Raw genomic sequence first — 15397 nt, forward strand, 5'->3', positions numbered from 1 at the left:
TAAATTTTTTTTTTTCCTTCTGATTTAACCTGTTGACAAGCATTGTATTTCTCATTTCTTTGAGCCCAGTTCTGTGCCATGTTTTTTGTGCCAGGTACCAAGGTCACTAATTTTAATACTAATTTTAATATAATAGTATGCAGAAAAAACTGTCATATATCATGTGAACTTTTAGTTTTGGTAGGACTCTGAGAAAAAAATGACCCTAAAATTAGCCTGATATATGAGTATTTATATTTGTAAGCTAGAAGCATTTCTAAGGAGCACACTTTTATTTGATAACTTTGAAACAAATCACTCTGGTAGTTTTCATAAGGTTCACTTATGTTCCATAAGGCTGGTACTGAACATGCAAGGTATCAAATATTTGTGTTTCTATCAGCAAAATAGGAAATGCTATCTGGTTGTCAAGGAAATAGGATCAGGTGTCTTCTGTTGTGTCTTATGAGAACTCTGGTGTATCAAAATAACGACAAGTTTTGTGTTGAAGCTATTACTAACTTCTGTCATTTCTCTTCATTAAGATGGCCTTCGTCGAGTATTGTGTCAGGTTGGTTTACAGGAGGGACCGGATGGGGAAAATTCTTCTCTTGTGGATAAGCTGATGTTGTATGATTCTAAACTGTGGAAAGGTGAGATTTTTTTTTTTTCAAGCTTTTGGAGAATGCTGAGGAATGTTATACATGATGTTCTTCCCTTACCACATGTGTGGTCATTTTTACTGTAATATGTTAGTGACGTGATTACCTAATTTGTTAGGATAACTTCTTTCATGTAAAGAGGACATAATTCTCAACTTTTACATTTTTATTTCAAGATTAATATTTCTCTATTTCTTCTTGTTTTTCATAGTTACTCTGTATTGAGAAAATAATTGAATGACTTTTGACTTGAATGACCTAAGGAATTAAATATAAACATGCTTATGTGTTTCTAAGCTACATGCTGTTAATTCTTATTGCTATTGATAGTACTTTCTGGGATGCTGCTCAGACACAAATTAGAAATTCAGAGCTAGATAAGTTGGTTGTTTTTTTTTCTTTTCAGTGGAGCTGTTTCAGCTGACAAAATTTATTGCGTTTCCCAGGTCTTTACATGTAGCTGCTTCCCTTTGGCTCCCCTCAGGCCATCCAGATCCTGTTTGTTCTGAGTAGTTTCATTCTTGTTTGCCTGACTTGCCTTACGCTTGGTTTATTTTCTCATTTAGCAGCTGAGTATTATTTGACAGTATTATTTGAGGAGTCATAAATAATGCCGCTTGAAGCATTTCATTTTCTGTGTTCATTTTTTGCTACCACCTGAGAGACTTGGTCAGAGCATCTTCTGCTCTGAACTGCAGATATGCTTCATTCTGTAGAAGTTTATATTTCTAAATGATTCTGTAGTAAATTGTTAGAAAATAGTGACATTTATCATTCATTTTTTCTTGACAGGAGCTAGAAATGTGTATCACCAGTTATTCATGAGCAGTCTACTTATGGACTTGAAATATAAGAAGCTTTTTGCTATCCGTTTTGCAAGAGTAAGTATCTTTATTAAATGCCTAAACATTCTAGTGAAGAGTTTAGTTAGCGTGTAGAACTTCAAATAAACTGTTGCCAGAATTATTTTTTTGAATGTGGGAAGTTGAAATGCCAACAATGTATTTCTGTCTTCAAAATATTAGTTGAAATGGCATCTCATCTGGTGAGAAGGTAAACTCTCCAAGTTCCCCAGATCTAAAGTAGTTCACGTGTTTTGTCTTTACCATCAGCTATGCAGGCTCTTCTTCTTGAGAGCTAATTGCATCTCATTGCTGAGGCATAATCTCTTACAGCACTCCAAAAAAAATTGTGCTGGAATTCAGTTATGCTGATTGGTATTTCTGCAGTAAGTAGTACTTGAAATGCTTTAAATCACCAATGCAAAATTCAGCTTGCTCTGCTGAAGACAAGTTTGTGTATGTGTGTATGTGTAAGAAATAAAATATTAGCCTTTGTTGTGAAAACGAGTGAGCAGTTCTCACTTGTGAGCTGATAAATTATGGTTTTTGTACAAAGTATTAATATAACTATCTGTAAGAGCTACTCGTCCCTTTATCGTGGAATTAAAATTTCCCAGAGCAGACATTTAAATTAAAAAATCAGGTCAGTGTGGATTAGAGGTGAATTTCCCCTTGTTGTTTAGAATTACCGGCAGTTGCAGAGAGATTATATGGAGGATGATCACGAACGAGCAGTGTCGGTGGCTGCTCTGTCTGTCCAACTCTTCACTGTACCTACTCTGGTGAGTAGTGCTTGTCTTTCTTTTTAAAACTGATAGTTGGCACTCCTTGCCTCTTTTTGCCTCCTTCTTAATAGAACTATGAGCGATTGCAGAGTGATTTTATGAAAGATGACCACGACAGAGAGTTCTCAATTGCTGACCTCTCGATACAGATATTCACAGTGCCTTCTCTTGTAAGTACTAAAAGACCAAGAAAGGAAATCTTTGTTTGTTGAAAGCCACTTGAGGTTCTTGATCCAGACCACAGATTTCTGTCGAAATGTGGGGCACTGCTACTGCACGTGAGTCAGTCTGTTTACATACATTACTATGGGTTTAGAAGTTAAAGAAGTTTTGCACTGGAGAGATCAAATCTGACTTCCCAGAGTGGGCTGGGTATTTTAGGATTGTGTTTTGTGTATTCAGTGCTTATTCAGAGACGCACAACATTTACATTTCTCTTCGTAACAATTAGTGGCTTCTGTTTGTAAAAATCTACATTGTGATTTGCTTATCACAGTTTCAGAGCGTACCTTTTGGGGACAGTTTTATAAATGATCCACTTTGTTTATCTTAATTTTCTAGTCAATCTAAGTGCAGGCAATAATTATCTCATGATATTCTGCACTTCTTTGATGCTTTTTGTTTCGGTCTGTGTCTTCTTTCAGGTTTCCAGTTAATTTTTATTACAGCACTTCAAGTTATGTTTCACTGTTCACTAATACCACCCATCATTCTTGAGCTTATTCTTCTTTTTTTGCTCCTTTGCTCCAGTCACCAAAAAAGTCTCTATTTGTTTGCAGTACAGACTAATGATTGGAGCTGTACTGAAAATAAAACTGGGATTTTCATAGCCGCTTTTTAAAATATGTTTCAAAAGTGAATGCTTCTCAATCCTCCCAAATTTTATTGAGCTCTAAAATTCAATATTACAATAGCATTTTATGATATTGAGCAAAGTTGGTTTTCAATTTCATAGAGATGGATGTTATTAATGGGAATCTGAAACCTCAGGATTTTGTTTCCATGGGTCAGGACAGTATTGTGTAACTCTTTTAATTTTGATGCTGGCTGTAAGAATATTGCCATTATTCAGTCTTACATTTATCCAACTAGTTTTATTCAATTTTTTTTTTTCATTTGACAGATGAGGTGACAGAATATGTTTGTATAAATATTTTATAGGAATTTCAAATGCTTCCTTAGAGGAGGAGAATTGCTGTTTTACTTCTACACGTTTGTTTTTTTTTTATTTCTAAAGCATGCAAAACAAGGGTAGAGCAAATTGTTGTTGGCTAATTTTATAGAAAATAGAATAGAGTGATGGCCTGAAAATAAAATGGGAGGGAAGAATTCTTTTTTTCTAGGTTTTGACCCATTTTGCGTTCATTCTTAGTTGAGTAAATAAGTTGAGGTATGTTAAAACCACCCCCAGTAATATTTTTAAACTTATGTTAAGAATTGGATTTTGAGCTCTCGAGTAACTGAGGTTGCTGGGTTTGAAGGACAATTAGTTGTGTTGACAGTAATTTACTTTTAACGTTAACCACTAGATTTTTCCCTCACGATAGCATTTTTAAGTCTGTATTTGGAGTATCATTAGCAAGCGTAGAACATGGAAGCTCTAGTCAACAACTGCAGTGTCATTGTGGTAGATCAGAGGAGCCAATCTTCTTGAATATACTAGCCACCCAGATAACATCATCTTGGGTCCTGAAAACTGCACAGCTGGTACAGTTTTTCTTGGAGAGCCAGCAGGATAGGGAGTTCTGGAGGAGTTTGCAAGTAGGAAATGGCAGTCACTTCTTAGCACCCCCTACACTGTTGCGGGGTTGGCTTAAGTTAGCCTGGGTGTGGCAGATCGTCATCTGGCAATGCTGGACTTTGTGATGGATTTTGATTTGTTTGCTGCAACATGTGGAAATACACAAAGGCCATCAATGGGAATTAAAGGTCATCTCACATAATTTCTATGTGGAAATTGTTCTTTATAGCTCCCTAGAAGTTCAGAAAACTCACCATTTGCCATAGTGCTTGGCCTTTTGTAAACAGAAAAACAAAACAACTGTCACTACCCCAAAGGGCTCATACTTAAATTACATAAGAGACAACAGATACTTAAAGGGAGGCACAAGTTAATTAAGTTAATTATAAGAAAGATAATATGTTTTTTCATAATTACATCCGTAAGTTAGCAGGAGCCTAATCATAGTCAAATTTCTGTACAGAAGGGGACTGACGAGAGATCTGAGTTATGACAATTTCTGATCAGGATACATTTTTCTTTTGTGAATATTTGGAAGACTGACTTTTAGTATGTTCCCCTGTTTTAATTATCAATTTAACTATTTTGAATAAAATATTATGTGTTTTTTTTGAACTTGATGGTGCGATGTGAAATTCTTGTTTAGTTGCCTGTTAGTCACAGTAAATTTCTATATACTTTTGGTATAGGCTCGAATGCTAATAACAGAGGAAAATCTCATGACCACTATCATCAAAACTTTTATGGACCATTTAAGACACCGTGACATCCAAGGCAGGTTTCAGTTTGAACGTTACACTGCTCTGCAGGCTTTCAAATTCAGGCGTGTTCAAAGTCTTATTCTGGATCTCAAGTAAGTGCATTAGCTATGTGCTGATTTGATCAATGGAAAGAGAAAGCAGGATTAAAATTAACACTTGTATCTGTTTTTAATGTACTCAGGTATGTGTTGATAAGTAAGCCAACTGAGTGGTCAGAAGACTTGAGACACAAGTTTCTAGAGGGTTTTGATGCCTTCTTAGAGTTACTCAAATGTATGCAGGTATGTAAATCTGTGAGTTACAAAATTTGCACTGTGTTAAGATTATAGCAAGAAGTTAGCTATCATAATATAGAAACTGAGGGGATTCATTGTACCCTCTGTTTTATAATTTTAGAGCAATATAGCTTCTGGAATTGTTTTTTTCCTGAAATATGTTTCCCCCAACTTTTATTTTTTTATTGTTGTTTAAGAGGCAGTAAAAAAAGATGAGTGATTCAAAAGGAGCTGTATGGGCAGACAAGACATGTTCAATTGTATGAGTAAAGTCTGCCCCATTTTAACTGATTTTCCATCTTTTTGAAAGATGCAGATACTACTTCAGTGTTAGCAGAGTTGATCCTTGTGTTAAAGCATATATTTTCTGTACCATAGCAGTAGGTGTCTTTTGCTGAGGTTTTTTCAGTCTTTTCACATACTGTGTTGTCTTAAGAGGAGTATTTTAAAAGCAGCACAGCTTTTACAAAAGCAGATTTACAGTTTGATCAGTAACACGTGAATCAGAATTACTTTTTTTTCAGTACTTCACTAGCCACTTCACACCCATCTCAGTGTTCTAGCTTTGTTAGCCTGTTGACGGCAGTCTCTTGAATATACTTTCTCCTATATCATAATGTTGATTTTCTTGTTTCTTACACCACGATCTGATTAGGCGTGGGTACTCAGTCTTTGCTTAGCATTTACCTGCATTTGTTAATATGTCCTTAGGAAATGCATTTAAAAAGCAAAATAAGTGTTTAAGATGATTAAGGTATGTATGTAAACATCTTTTGAAAAGAAACTTGAAGGTGTTAATAACAGAGCTAATACCTGAAAAATGCCCTGACCCATATTCTTATTTCCCATGCTTCCTGTTTCTTTTTCTTGTTTTGATATATATAATTCATTTCTTGTTATAGCAGCAATATGTTGGTAAGAATAGGTAACCGCTGTACCACAATTAGGCTAACGTGAAGCTATTTAAGTGATAATGTTGTTGAAATGTGCAATGCTTTTCTTTAAGGGTATGGATCCAATAACCCGTCAAGTAGGACAACACATCGAAATGGAACCAGAATGGGAAGCAGCATTTACATTGCAAATGAAATTAACACTTGTTATTTCAATGATGCAGGACTGGTGTGCTTTAGATGTAAGTTCCTTCTGAAGTGTTTTCTCTGTGTGAATATTTGGTAATGGAGGTGGTGGTCATGAGAAGGTAAAAGAAACATCAGTGTGTATAACAAGTTGAACAAAACACGTAATGGCACCGTAAGTCAGAATCTTCTGTGTGCAAGTATGCTTTCTCTACATCAAAAAATTGTGATCATCACAACACTGTTAGGTTATAATTAATAATTACTGAAGAACAGGGTGTAGAGAAACATGCCATGGATCTATGTAATGCTGCAGGATTGTAAGTCAGGTTTCTACTGCATATATGTTTCAAGTTCTCGCATTTCAGAACTTCAGTATGGTGAAATATTGTGGAACAAGTGATCCTAGAATATCTAAATATTCAATCTGGCCTTAATCTGTCACTATCAGTTAATGTACAAGTTGACTAAACTAGCATGATCATGAAAACCTTCAGGAAGTTCCCATAATTACAAAAACAAAAGCCTTGCGACTGTTTTTTGCTTGCTTGGTTTCTTTTTTTTTTTCTGGTCAGACATCTCAGTGTGTTTCGTGGTCTATGTCTGCCTCAGTAACTCAGATCAGTATTGAGTTCCTTATCTTAGTTTTGTAGGGACTGTTAATAACTGTTAATACAGATAAAAACCCAAAGCCTATTTGCACCTGTCAGATGTCTTGTTGTTTACTGTGCTATTTGTCAGAGCTCCGCTTTTTTCATAATCTTTGTGAACTGTGCTCTTTCTTTTAGGAAAAAGTGTTAATTGAAGCTTACAAGAAATGCCTGGCTGTGCTGATGCAGTGTCATAGTGGCTTTACTGATGGAGAGCAGCCTATTGTTCTCAGCATGTGCGGGCATTCAGTAGAGACCATCAGATACTGTGTTTCCCAGGAAAAAGTCAGCATTCACCTCCCAGTTTCACGTTTACTTGCAGGTATAAACTTGCTTAAAAATATTTCAGGAAATGGAAAATGTTGCGTGAATATAATTTGCTTTTGTGTGGATATAATGAACCACACAACGGCTGTTGAGAGCCTAAGTTTGGGTGTATTTTAGCCACTTTCTAGCAGTTTGATGGCCTAAAGGCAAAATGTTCCCAACCATTTGAGAAGTTAGTCTCAGACCTGGAGGAGGTTGTCTCCTGTCTCTGTGTTTGTCACTGGTGGGTGTAGGAAGTTACAGCTGCTTTTGTAGCTTGTGTGGTGCAAAAGAAAAGCAACAAAATGTGGGCTGCAGTTGTCTGATTGTTATCAAGTGTGTTTAGCTGTCAGATTGAATAGACAAATCAACACTCTGTTAGACAACAGATTTATCACAGATCACAGAATCACAGAATCACCCGGGTTGGAAGGGACCTCAAGGATCATGTAGTTCCAACCCCCCTGCCTAGCAGGGCCACCAAACATACACATTTAGATCAGGTTGCCCAGGACCCCGTCCAACCTGGCCTTGAACACGTCCAAGGACGGGGCATCCACAACCTCCCTGGGCAGCCCGTTCCAGGGCCTAACCACTCTCCTCGTAAAGAACTTCCCCCTAACATCCAACCTAAATCTTCCCTCCTTCAACTTGGATCCATTTCCCCTAGTCCTGCTATTGTCAGCCCTTATGAAGAGTTTACTCCCCTCCTGGGTGTAGGTTCCCTTCAGGTATTGATAGGCTGCAATGAGGTTGCCCCGCAGCCTTCTCTTCTCCAGGCTGAACAAGCCCAACTCCCTCAGCCTGTCCTCATAGGGGAGGTGCTCTAGCCCCCTGATCATCTTAGTCGCCCTCCTCTGGACCCTTTCCAAAATCTCCATGTCTTTCTTGTACTGAGGGCTCCACACCTGGACACAGTACTCCAGATGGGGCCTCACAAGAGCCGAGTAGAGAGGGACAATCACTTCCCTGTCCCTGCTGACCACCCCTCTCCTGATGGAGCCCAGGATCCCATTTGCCTTTCGAGCTGCCAGAGCGCACTGCTGGCTCATGTTGAGTCTCTCGTCCATCAGGACCCCCAGGTCCTTCTCTGCCGAGCTGCTCTCAAGGACCACTCCTCCCAGCTTGTACGGGTGCCTGGGGTTCTTCCGGCCCAAATGCAAAACCTTGCACTTTGCCGTGTTGAACCTCATTAGGTTCACCCGAGCCCAGCTTTCCAGCCTGTCGAGGTCCCTCTGAATGGCATCCCTTCCTTCCACCGTATCAACCGCACCACTCAGCTTGGTGTCGTCAGCAAACTTGCTGAGGGTGCACTCAATTCCCTCATCGATGTCATTGATAAAGATGTTAAAGAGCACCGGTCCCAAGACAGACCCTTGGGGGACACCACTTGTTACCGGCCTCCACCTGGACATAGAGCCATTGACCATCACCCTCTGTCTGCGGCCTTTCAACCAATTGCTTATCCATCGGGTCGTCCACCCATCAAATCCACTTCCCTCCAATTTGGAGATGAGGATGTGGTGGGGGACCATGTCAAAGGCCTTGCTCAGGTCCAGGAAAATGACATCGGTCGCCTTCCCTTCGTCCACCAATGCCGTCACTCCATCATAGAAGGCCACAAGATTAGTTAGGCATGACCTTCCTTTGGTGAAGCCGTGCTGGCTGTCTCGGATCACATGCTCATTCTTTATGTGATCGAGCATGTTGTCCAGGAGGATCTGTTCCATGATTTTCCCAGGCACGGAGGTGAGACTCACCGGCCTGTAGTTCCCCGGGTCCTCCCTGCTCCCCTTCTTGTATATGGGAGTGACGTGACCCTTCCTCCAGTCGTCCGGGACCTCACCTGACAGCCACGACTTCTCAAATATGATGGAGAGCGGCTCGGCAACCACCTCAGCCAGCTCCTTCAGGACCCTGGGATGCACGCCATCCGGCCCCATAGACTTATATTCATTCAGTCTAAGGAGGCACTGTCGGACTTGCTCTGCCCTTACAGTGGGGAGGGATTTACCTCCTTGGTCCCCACATAGAGGTTTGGGGATGCAGGGCTCAGGGATTTATCAGGGATATGTGATATTCATTTATCTGATATTCATTACCTGATATTCATTTATCAGGGATGTGTGAACAGAAAATTAAGCACTGTGTTTTTTCAACTTGTGTTAGGTCTAACTTGCTGAACAGTTGTGTTTTGGGGGGAATATTGTTTTAATCTGAACATACAGTCATATGATAATAAAATAAATTTACAGATAATTAAGTGAAAAGGCACTTCTTAAGTGACTTTTTAAAGTAAAATATTATGCAGAACAGAGTATAGTAACTTTTGATTTTTGAATCTGTAAGCAAACTCCCTTGCAGTTTTAAAGCAGAACAAACCAGGAAACCCTTGTGTTTTGTAGGAGCCTCATCGTAGCTCCTGAAGTATTTTATAAGCCTCTCATGGCAGACAGCAAGGATGATATATCTGACCCTGGTAACTTGCCCTGATCAACCCAGGCTGTCACTGAGATGATATGGACAAAAGAAAGACAAAACTCAGTTGTTTTACAAGTTCTATACAGATACACCTTTCCATAAAGTGTAGGGTTTTCTAAGTATTTCTCTTTAGGAAATAGGCGTGTAGCTCCAGAATAATAATTTTAAAGATCTGTAATTATTTGCAGAAAATGGTTGGACAGTATATTAGCTGATCCTTTTTGGCTTTTTGGAATTGTATTAGATGCTGTATGTGATATGTGTGTATTTGTTTTATTTATTCATGTAGGCTTGCATGTTTTGTTGAGTAAAACTGAAGTGGCGTATAAGTTTCCAGAGCTGCTACCCCTGGTATGTAATTAAACATAGCATACTCATTAAATGTAATTAGTGCTGAAGATGAAATTGCTTAAATAAGTGTACGATGATATTAAATAAAAGAAATGGCTGTTTGGCCACGCATACTGTTTTCAAAGATTATCCTTGATAGATAAAATTACCTCTTAAGAGATTAATATTTGTCTAATCGTAACTGGAGCATGAGCCATCAGCATTGCTCTCTTAAATAATTCAAGACCCTGATGGAAAGTTTGTATTTTGTTCTTCATTCATTACTTTCTTTTTGTGGTAGAAATTATTTATAGAAACCACTGGCAGGACCTGATTTCCTTCTCCTTGGTGTGGATTCTAATTTCATTCCTCAGTTGTTTTCCTTCCTGCATGTTCTCACTGATCCCTTTCTTTAAATGGAAGGTTAAAAACAACAAAATAAATTTAAAAAGGAGAAATTGTAACCAGCAAAGGAAGCCTCTTGTCTTTAAGCAGAAGATACAGTTAATGTTATTGAATTGACCAGCTGATGTGTTAAAGTACAAAACTTACTGTTTTGAAGGATAAACAAAAACCCTTGTGGGGTACTTCTGTGGGGCAAAGTCTGTGTGAGGCTGGTTAATGTTGATGAGATAGATTGTAAAAGGCTCATCAAGCCTTTGTAATATGTACTTTGAATTTACTTCTCTTTTGTATTCTCCAAACAATTATTACAAATATCATTCTTCCTTCTTTCAGTTCCATTTCCTCTTATGTTCTCTTAATATATCAAAACACTGTGTTTTATTTTAACTCAGAGTGAACTTAGCCCACCTATGTTAATAGAACATCCTCTACGGTGCTTAGTTCTATGTGCTCAAGTGCATGCAGGGATGTGGAGAAGAAATGGCTTCTCTCTTGTTAATCAGGTAAGTACATAGCACCTGTGTAATCACTTTTCTGATTACTCCCCCAAGATTGATTTCCAAGATTGATTTCAGACCCCCAAATCTCTCATTTGTTTCCATTTTAAATTTCACTTGCATTAGCTTCCGTAAGGTTTGTATGAGTTAGGCACTTAAATCAGTACTTGGCTTAAAAACAGTTTTTCAAATAATACAATCTTTGATATCTTAGTCAGAAATTGCTTTGTTGTTGTTTTAAGTCTGCTATGGTGCTCAGTGAACTTTGTGCTTTGTGCGTAAAGAAGCTATGAAGTATAATGCAGCTAATGTCCCTGTTCCTTTTTCCTGTATGCTGCCCAAGGATAGCAACAACTAGACCTATGATCTTTGATAATGCATTCATTACTTTTACATAAAAGTGCCGTGAATATTAAAATATACCCCATTCAAATTATTACCCTTTCTAAGGCAACTGAAATCCTAAGGGCACGTAGAAACATTAGAACCAACTCTGTGTGCCTTGTGTGTCTTTTGGCCCATAAGCCCCCATCTTCAGTAGATAATTGCAGTGTATGCATACTGGGAGGTTGAATTAAGCTGCTCTTTGCTGATGCTTCTTGCCTTTTAGTCTTTAAAAAAAAAAAAAAAAAGCCTATTCTTGTAAGGTGACATCTTTGTCATTATCTAAAGTAAAGGCAACTCAAGTTGCATACAATTATAACATCTCTCAAGTTACTATGGACACTTACCAGATCTGAAATGTCAGTTTTGGTAGAGGAACGAATCTGTGTTAAATTGCACTGGCTGCCAACATCGTGAGGTGAGATGAGTTTAGTTTAGGTACTGTGGCTCCCACAGTATGGAATTCCTTTCTTTTTTGAGCATGGCTCACATTCGGCCAACTGCTTTTGGATGTTTTCTGATATGAAAGGGCATCTGTGTGCAGGTTAGTAGTTTGAGAAAATAGAAGAAGGCATGCCTATGACTGCTCCGTGTAATTCTCTAGAATAAAAATAAATGTACATGAAATGTGACGTTTGTTAATTATTTTGCTGGTGTTTTTTCCAGATTTATTACTATCATAATGTGAAGTGCAGGAGAGAGATGTTTGACAAGGACATAATAATGCTTCAGGTAACCATGTGTACTGGTTTGCATTTTATGGAGCATTTTCAGGATTCAAGTGCATTTGTTTGTAGCTCTATGAAAAACTTTTCAAATCCTCTTCAATAATGTAATGAATGTATATTGCCTCTTCTCCCTTCTTACTTGCTGTGTTGAAAAATCTCTTCTTGAAGTTCAAATCTGGCAGTCAGCTTAACTCTGACAATGGAATGTCTGTGTTTCTTCTATGCTGAGTGGGACGAAAGTTAAAACTTGCTGCTTGCTTCCTTCACCTAGAAGGAAAATGTTTTCGCAAGGCCCTTAAATCTTTCTCAGATGTGGCAATACCCAATATAGTGCGTGTATTCTGATTTACTTCTGGGTTCTCACATACTTCCCTAAGGCTTGATCTACCCCTGATTCTTAATTATCTTCAGCATCTGCTTATTTGGGTTGATATCCTGTGGTTACATCGAAAAGATTCTTTGTAAAAAAAAAAAAAAAAAAAAAAAAAAAAAAAAAGTCTCACTAACTTTACTAAACTAAGAACAAATAATTGGCTAAATTAGATACGTTTTTAATGAACAGATGATGTTTTGGAACGTAGTATTTGGAAATGGAAGTAGGTATGTGTCTAGCTGGATGAAGACATTTGTATTCTTTCACAGAGGATTTGGATAATCTCTTTAAAGTCTTCTATCTCTTGTTTTGAGAACGGGATTTCAAAATCTTTATTTATAAAACAACGTGCTATATAATAAGTGATAATAGATGGTACTTATTATGCCTTCTAAAAGTTGGATCAACAGGAATAGAATAGTAGAGACAAAAACAAATGAAAGTCTTTCTCTGTTTTTTATTTAGATTAGAGATGGAAGGAATAATCCTGAATATTTTGCACTTAAATGCTATCAAAAATTATTAATAAGTCGTAGCACCCTACATACTCAAACCTGTGCTGTTGCACTATTGGAGTCCTAAAAGAGTAAGTCTAATTAAATCTCCGTGCCAAGGATAGAGAGAGATGAATTAAATAAATAATATTCTGTCAACTTTGCGTATGAACATAGAAACATTCGATAGTAACACTGAATCTGTTTCTAATCATTTTCTTCTTTAACAGACAGGTGTCTCTATGATGGATCCAAATCACTTCCTGATGATAATGCTGAGCCGCTTTGAACTTTATCAGATATTTAGTACTCCAGACTACGGCAAGAGATTTAGCACAGAAAACACTAACAAGGTATCTTATATATGGATTGCATAGGAAAATCTGTGATTTTCTTTTCAAGAATATGTTCAATGCTGTTGCCCGACATCTGTGCAGTTTCTTGATTAAAAAATAAAGTAATTATTTGGATTTAGTTTGGCCAGTTTAAAATATGCATAAACATTATACATGTCAAAATGATAAATGTCAGAAGCTGCTGCATGATTTTCATGTTGTTGAGGAAGTTTAAGGCAGTTGTGACTGCATCATAGCAGAACTTAAATTGGGGAATACTAAGGATGAAAAAAGGTTTTGAAGCACAGAAAAATATTTTCAGCATATGATTTTTTTTTTTAACCTTTAAATGGAACGTAAATTCTTTTTTTTTAATTCAGGATGTTGTTCAACAAAACAATACTCTTATAGAGGAGATGCTGTACCTCATCATAATGATTGTTGGTAAGCTCAGAATATGTTTAATGCATTTTTTAAGATTCTCTTTAATGGTCTGGAATATCAAATTCAGTTCTACTTTGAATGCTTTGTCGTTTTTGAAACGAGCTTTGTTTAGCATTGTGACTTTTTCATTAACATAATTAATTTTTGAATGGACCAACACAAGATTTCACAGCAGGAACTTATTTTTCAGTCTTTTCCTTTAAATGACAAAAGAAGAACGAATGATGTTTAAAAATACTCTCAAATAAAATAAAAATATACTATTTTATCTTTCTAGGAGAAAGATTCAGTCCTGGGATAGGACAGGTAAATGCAACAGATGAAATCAAACGAGAGATCATCCATCAGCTGAGCATCAGGCCAATGGCTCACAGTGAATTAGTAAAGGCATTACCTGAAGATGTGAGTAACTTGGAAAACAAAACAAAGCCTTCAGTTTTATAAGGTTAATTGGTGAAAATTAACTTTGAGTTAATGCTGCTTAATGGAAGCAGCATGATTATGCAGAGTAAAGTTAACACGAGAACAGATTAACAGCTGTCATAGAGAAGGTAGGAAAACACTGTAGAAGGAGAAACACTGTGAAATAGGCAGGAGCCTGAGAGCTTCTTCAGCTCTCCTCTTTAATGCACTTTCTTATCAGGACATCTGGTCAGCAGTCTCTGCAGTCTGCTTGTAAATCCTAAGTAGATGTATGCAGGTGGGTTGCCAGAGCTACCCAGAAATATAAACTCATATTTTAAAGCTTAACAGTAACTGAAAATGTATGAAACCAGGCACAGTATAATGGCTTGTGAAACCTAAATGCTTCATTTACATGAATAGAAGCATTTACTTGAGTTCCAGTATGAGTACTTTTGTAAGGATGGCAAGGTGTGATTTTTTTTTTTTTTGAAGTTTTTTTGAATAATCTTTAAATGTGGTTTCAGAGGGAAGTCAACATTAAAACATTATTCTTTTACTGCACTAGTACTACTAATCTAAGCTAGAATTAGTAGTTCATTATATTTTCGGTCTTAAATACATTTTCCCTGTTAACAGCTGTACAGGGAAAGGGAAAGGACTATTAGAAAGAACTTAGAGATGATTTGAGCTGATTTTTTTTTTTTTTTTTTTAATCTCCTTTTATGATGATCATTTTTCAGTGCCTTATCCTTCTATCTTTATCATTTTTAAACACATAGAGACTGGAAATAGTGGCTATATATTAAGATACATTTAGTAAGCTGGCTCAGTTTTCTTCTGTTATGTTCTGAGTTTATTTTGACAGGGGAAAAACAGTACAAATGCAGTATTCTTAAAAGTGCTTTTCTCAGGCCTGGTATTCCTGACCGTGTGTTCACATTCTGTATTTTAGCATTCTTGGGAGTGTCGTGAAAGTTACTTCATTCTCCCTCTGTTTTACTCATTCATCTAATGCTGTGTGTTATTTGAATGTATTTAAATCCAGGATCTGCAGTAACATGCTGTTTTGCATTTTGACTCAATATAGGAGAACAGAGAGACGGGAATGGAAAGCGTGATTGAAGAAGTGGCTTGTTTCAAGTACGTTTCCCTTTATTCTAATATTGTAGCTTTTAAAATTAAATATTTAATTTGTTGAGAATAAGAGGGCAGAAGAAACAGGTACTGGTGAGTAATGAAAGCAAGGAAGACATTCTCCTGTGAAATTTAACTCAAAAGGAATATTTATCTGTGACAATATAGCAGTCTAGCATGGAAGTCGTATGAGAGATTCCCATGTTCACTGCTGAGAATTAGGCTTGAGTGTTGGTGGAAACTCGATGCCCAGCTGCTATTTGTCTCATAACAGTCTGTTTTCACAGGAACACAGGTTGATTACTAT

General features: G+C 37.3%; 1 protein-coding gene across 2 annotated transcripts in view; it reads left to right on the plus strand.

The window, feature by feature from the left end:
• The window catches only part of UBR2 (ubiquitin protein ligase E3 component n-recognin 2), a gene marked incomplete at both ends in the record, with an annotated part of 51285 nt that overhangs the window by 14711 nt on the left and 21177 nt on the right, over nucleotides 1-15397 (plus strand). Inside the window, 14 exons of one of the 2 annotated variants that reach the window (XM_079550182.1) lie at nucleotides 525-632; nucleotides 1434-1522; nucleotides 2340-2438; nucleotides 4699-4862; nucleotides 4952-5051; nucleotides 6052-6180; nucleotides 6913-7096; nucleotides 9851-9912; nucleotides 10689-10799; nucleotides 11844-11909; nucleotides 13003-13125; nucleotides 13488-13551; nucleotides 13829-13953; nucleotides 15044-15096. In XM_079550182.1, coding sequence (XP_079406308.1) covers nucleotides 525-632; nucleotides 1434-1522; nucleotides 2340-2438; nucleotides 4699-4862; nucleotides 4952-5051; nucleotides 6052-6180; nucleotides 6913-7096; nucleotides 9851-9912; nucleotides 10689-10799; nucleotides 11844-11909; nucleotides 13003-13125; nucleotides 13488-13551; nucleotides 13829-13953; nucleotides 15044-15096 — 1477 coding nt within the window. Of the gene's footprint in view, nucleotides 1-524; nucleotides 633-1433; nucleotides 1523-2166; nucleotides 2266-2339; nucleotides 2439-4698; nucleotides 4863-4951; nucleotides 5052-6051; nucleotides 6181-6912; nucleotides 7097-9850; nucleotides 9913-10688; nucleotides 10800-11843; nucleotides 11910-13002; nucleotides 13126-13487; nucleotides 13552-13828; nucleotides 13954-15043; nucleotides 15097-15397 lie in introns of both variants that reach the window. The other variant, XM_079550181.1, reaches the window with a different exon arrangement.

This window comes from Tetrao urogallus (assembly GCF_951394365.1).
Source record: "Tetrao urogallus genome assembly, chromosome: 2".
NCBI lineage: Eukaryota > Metazoa > Chordata > Aves > Galliformes > Phasianidae > Tetrao > Tetrao urogallus.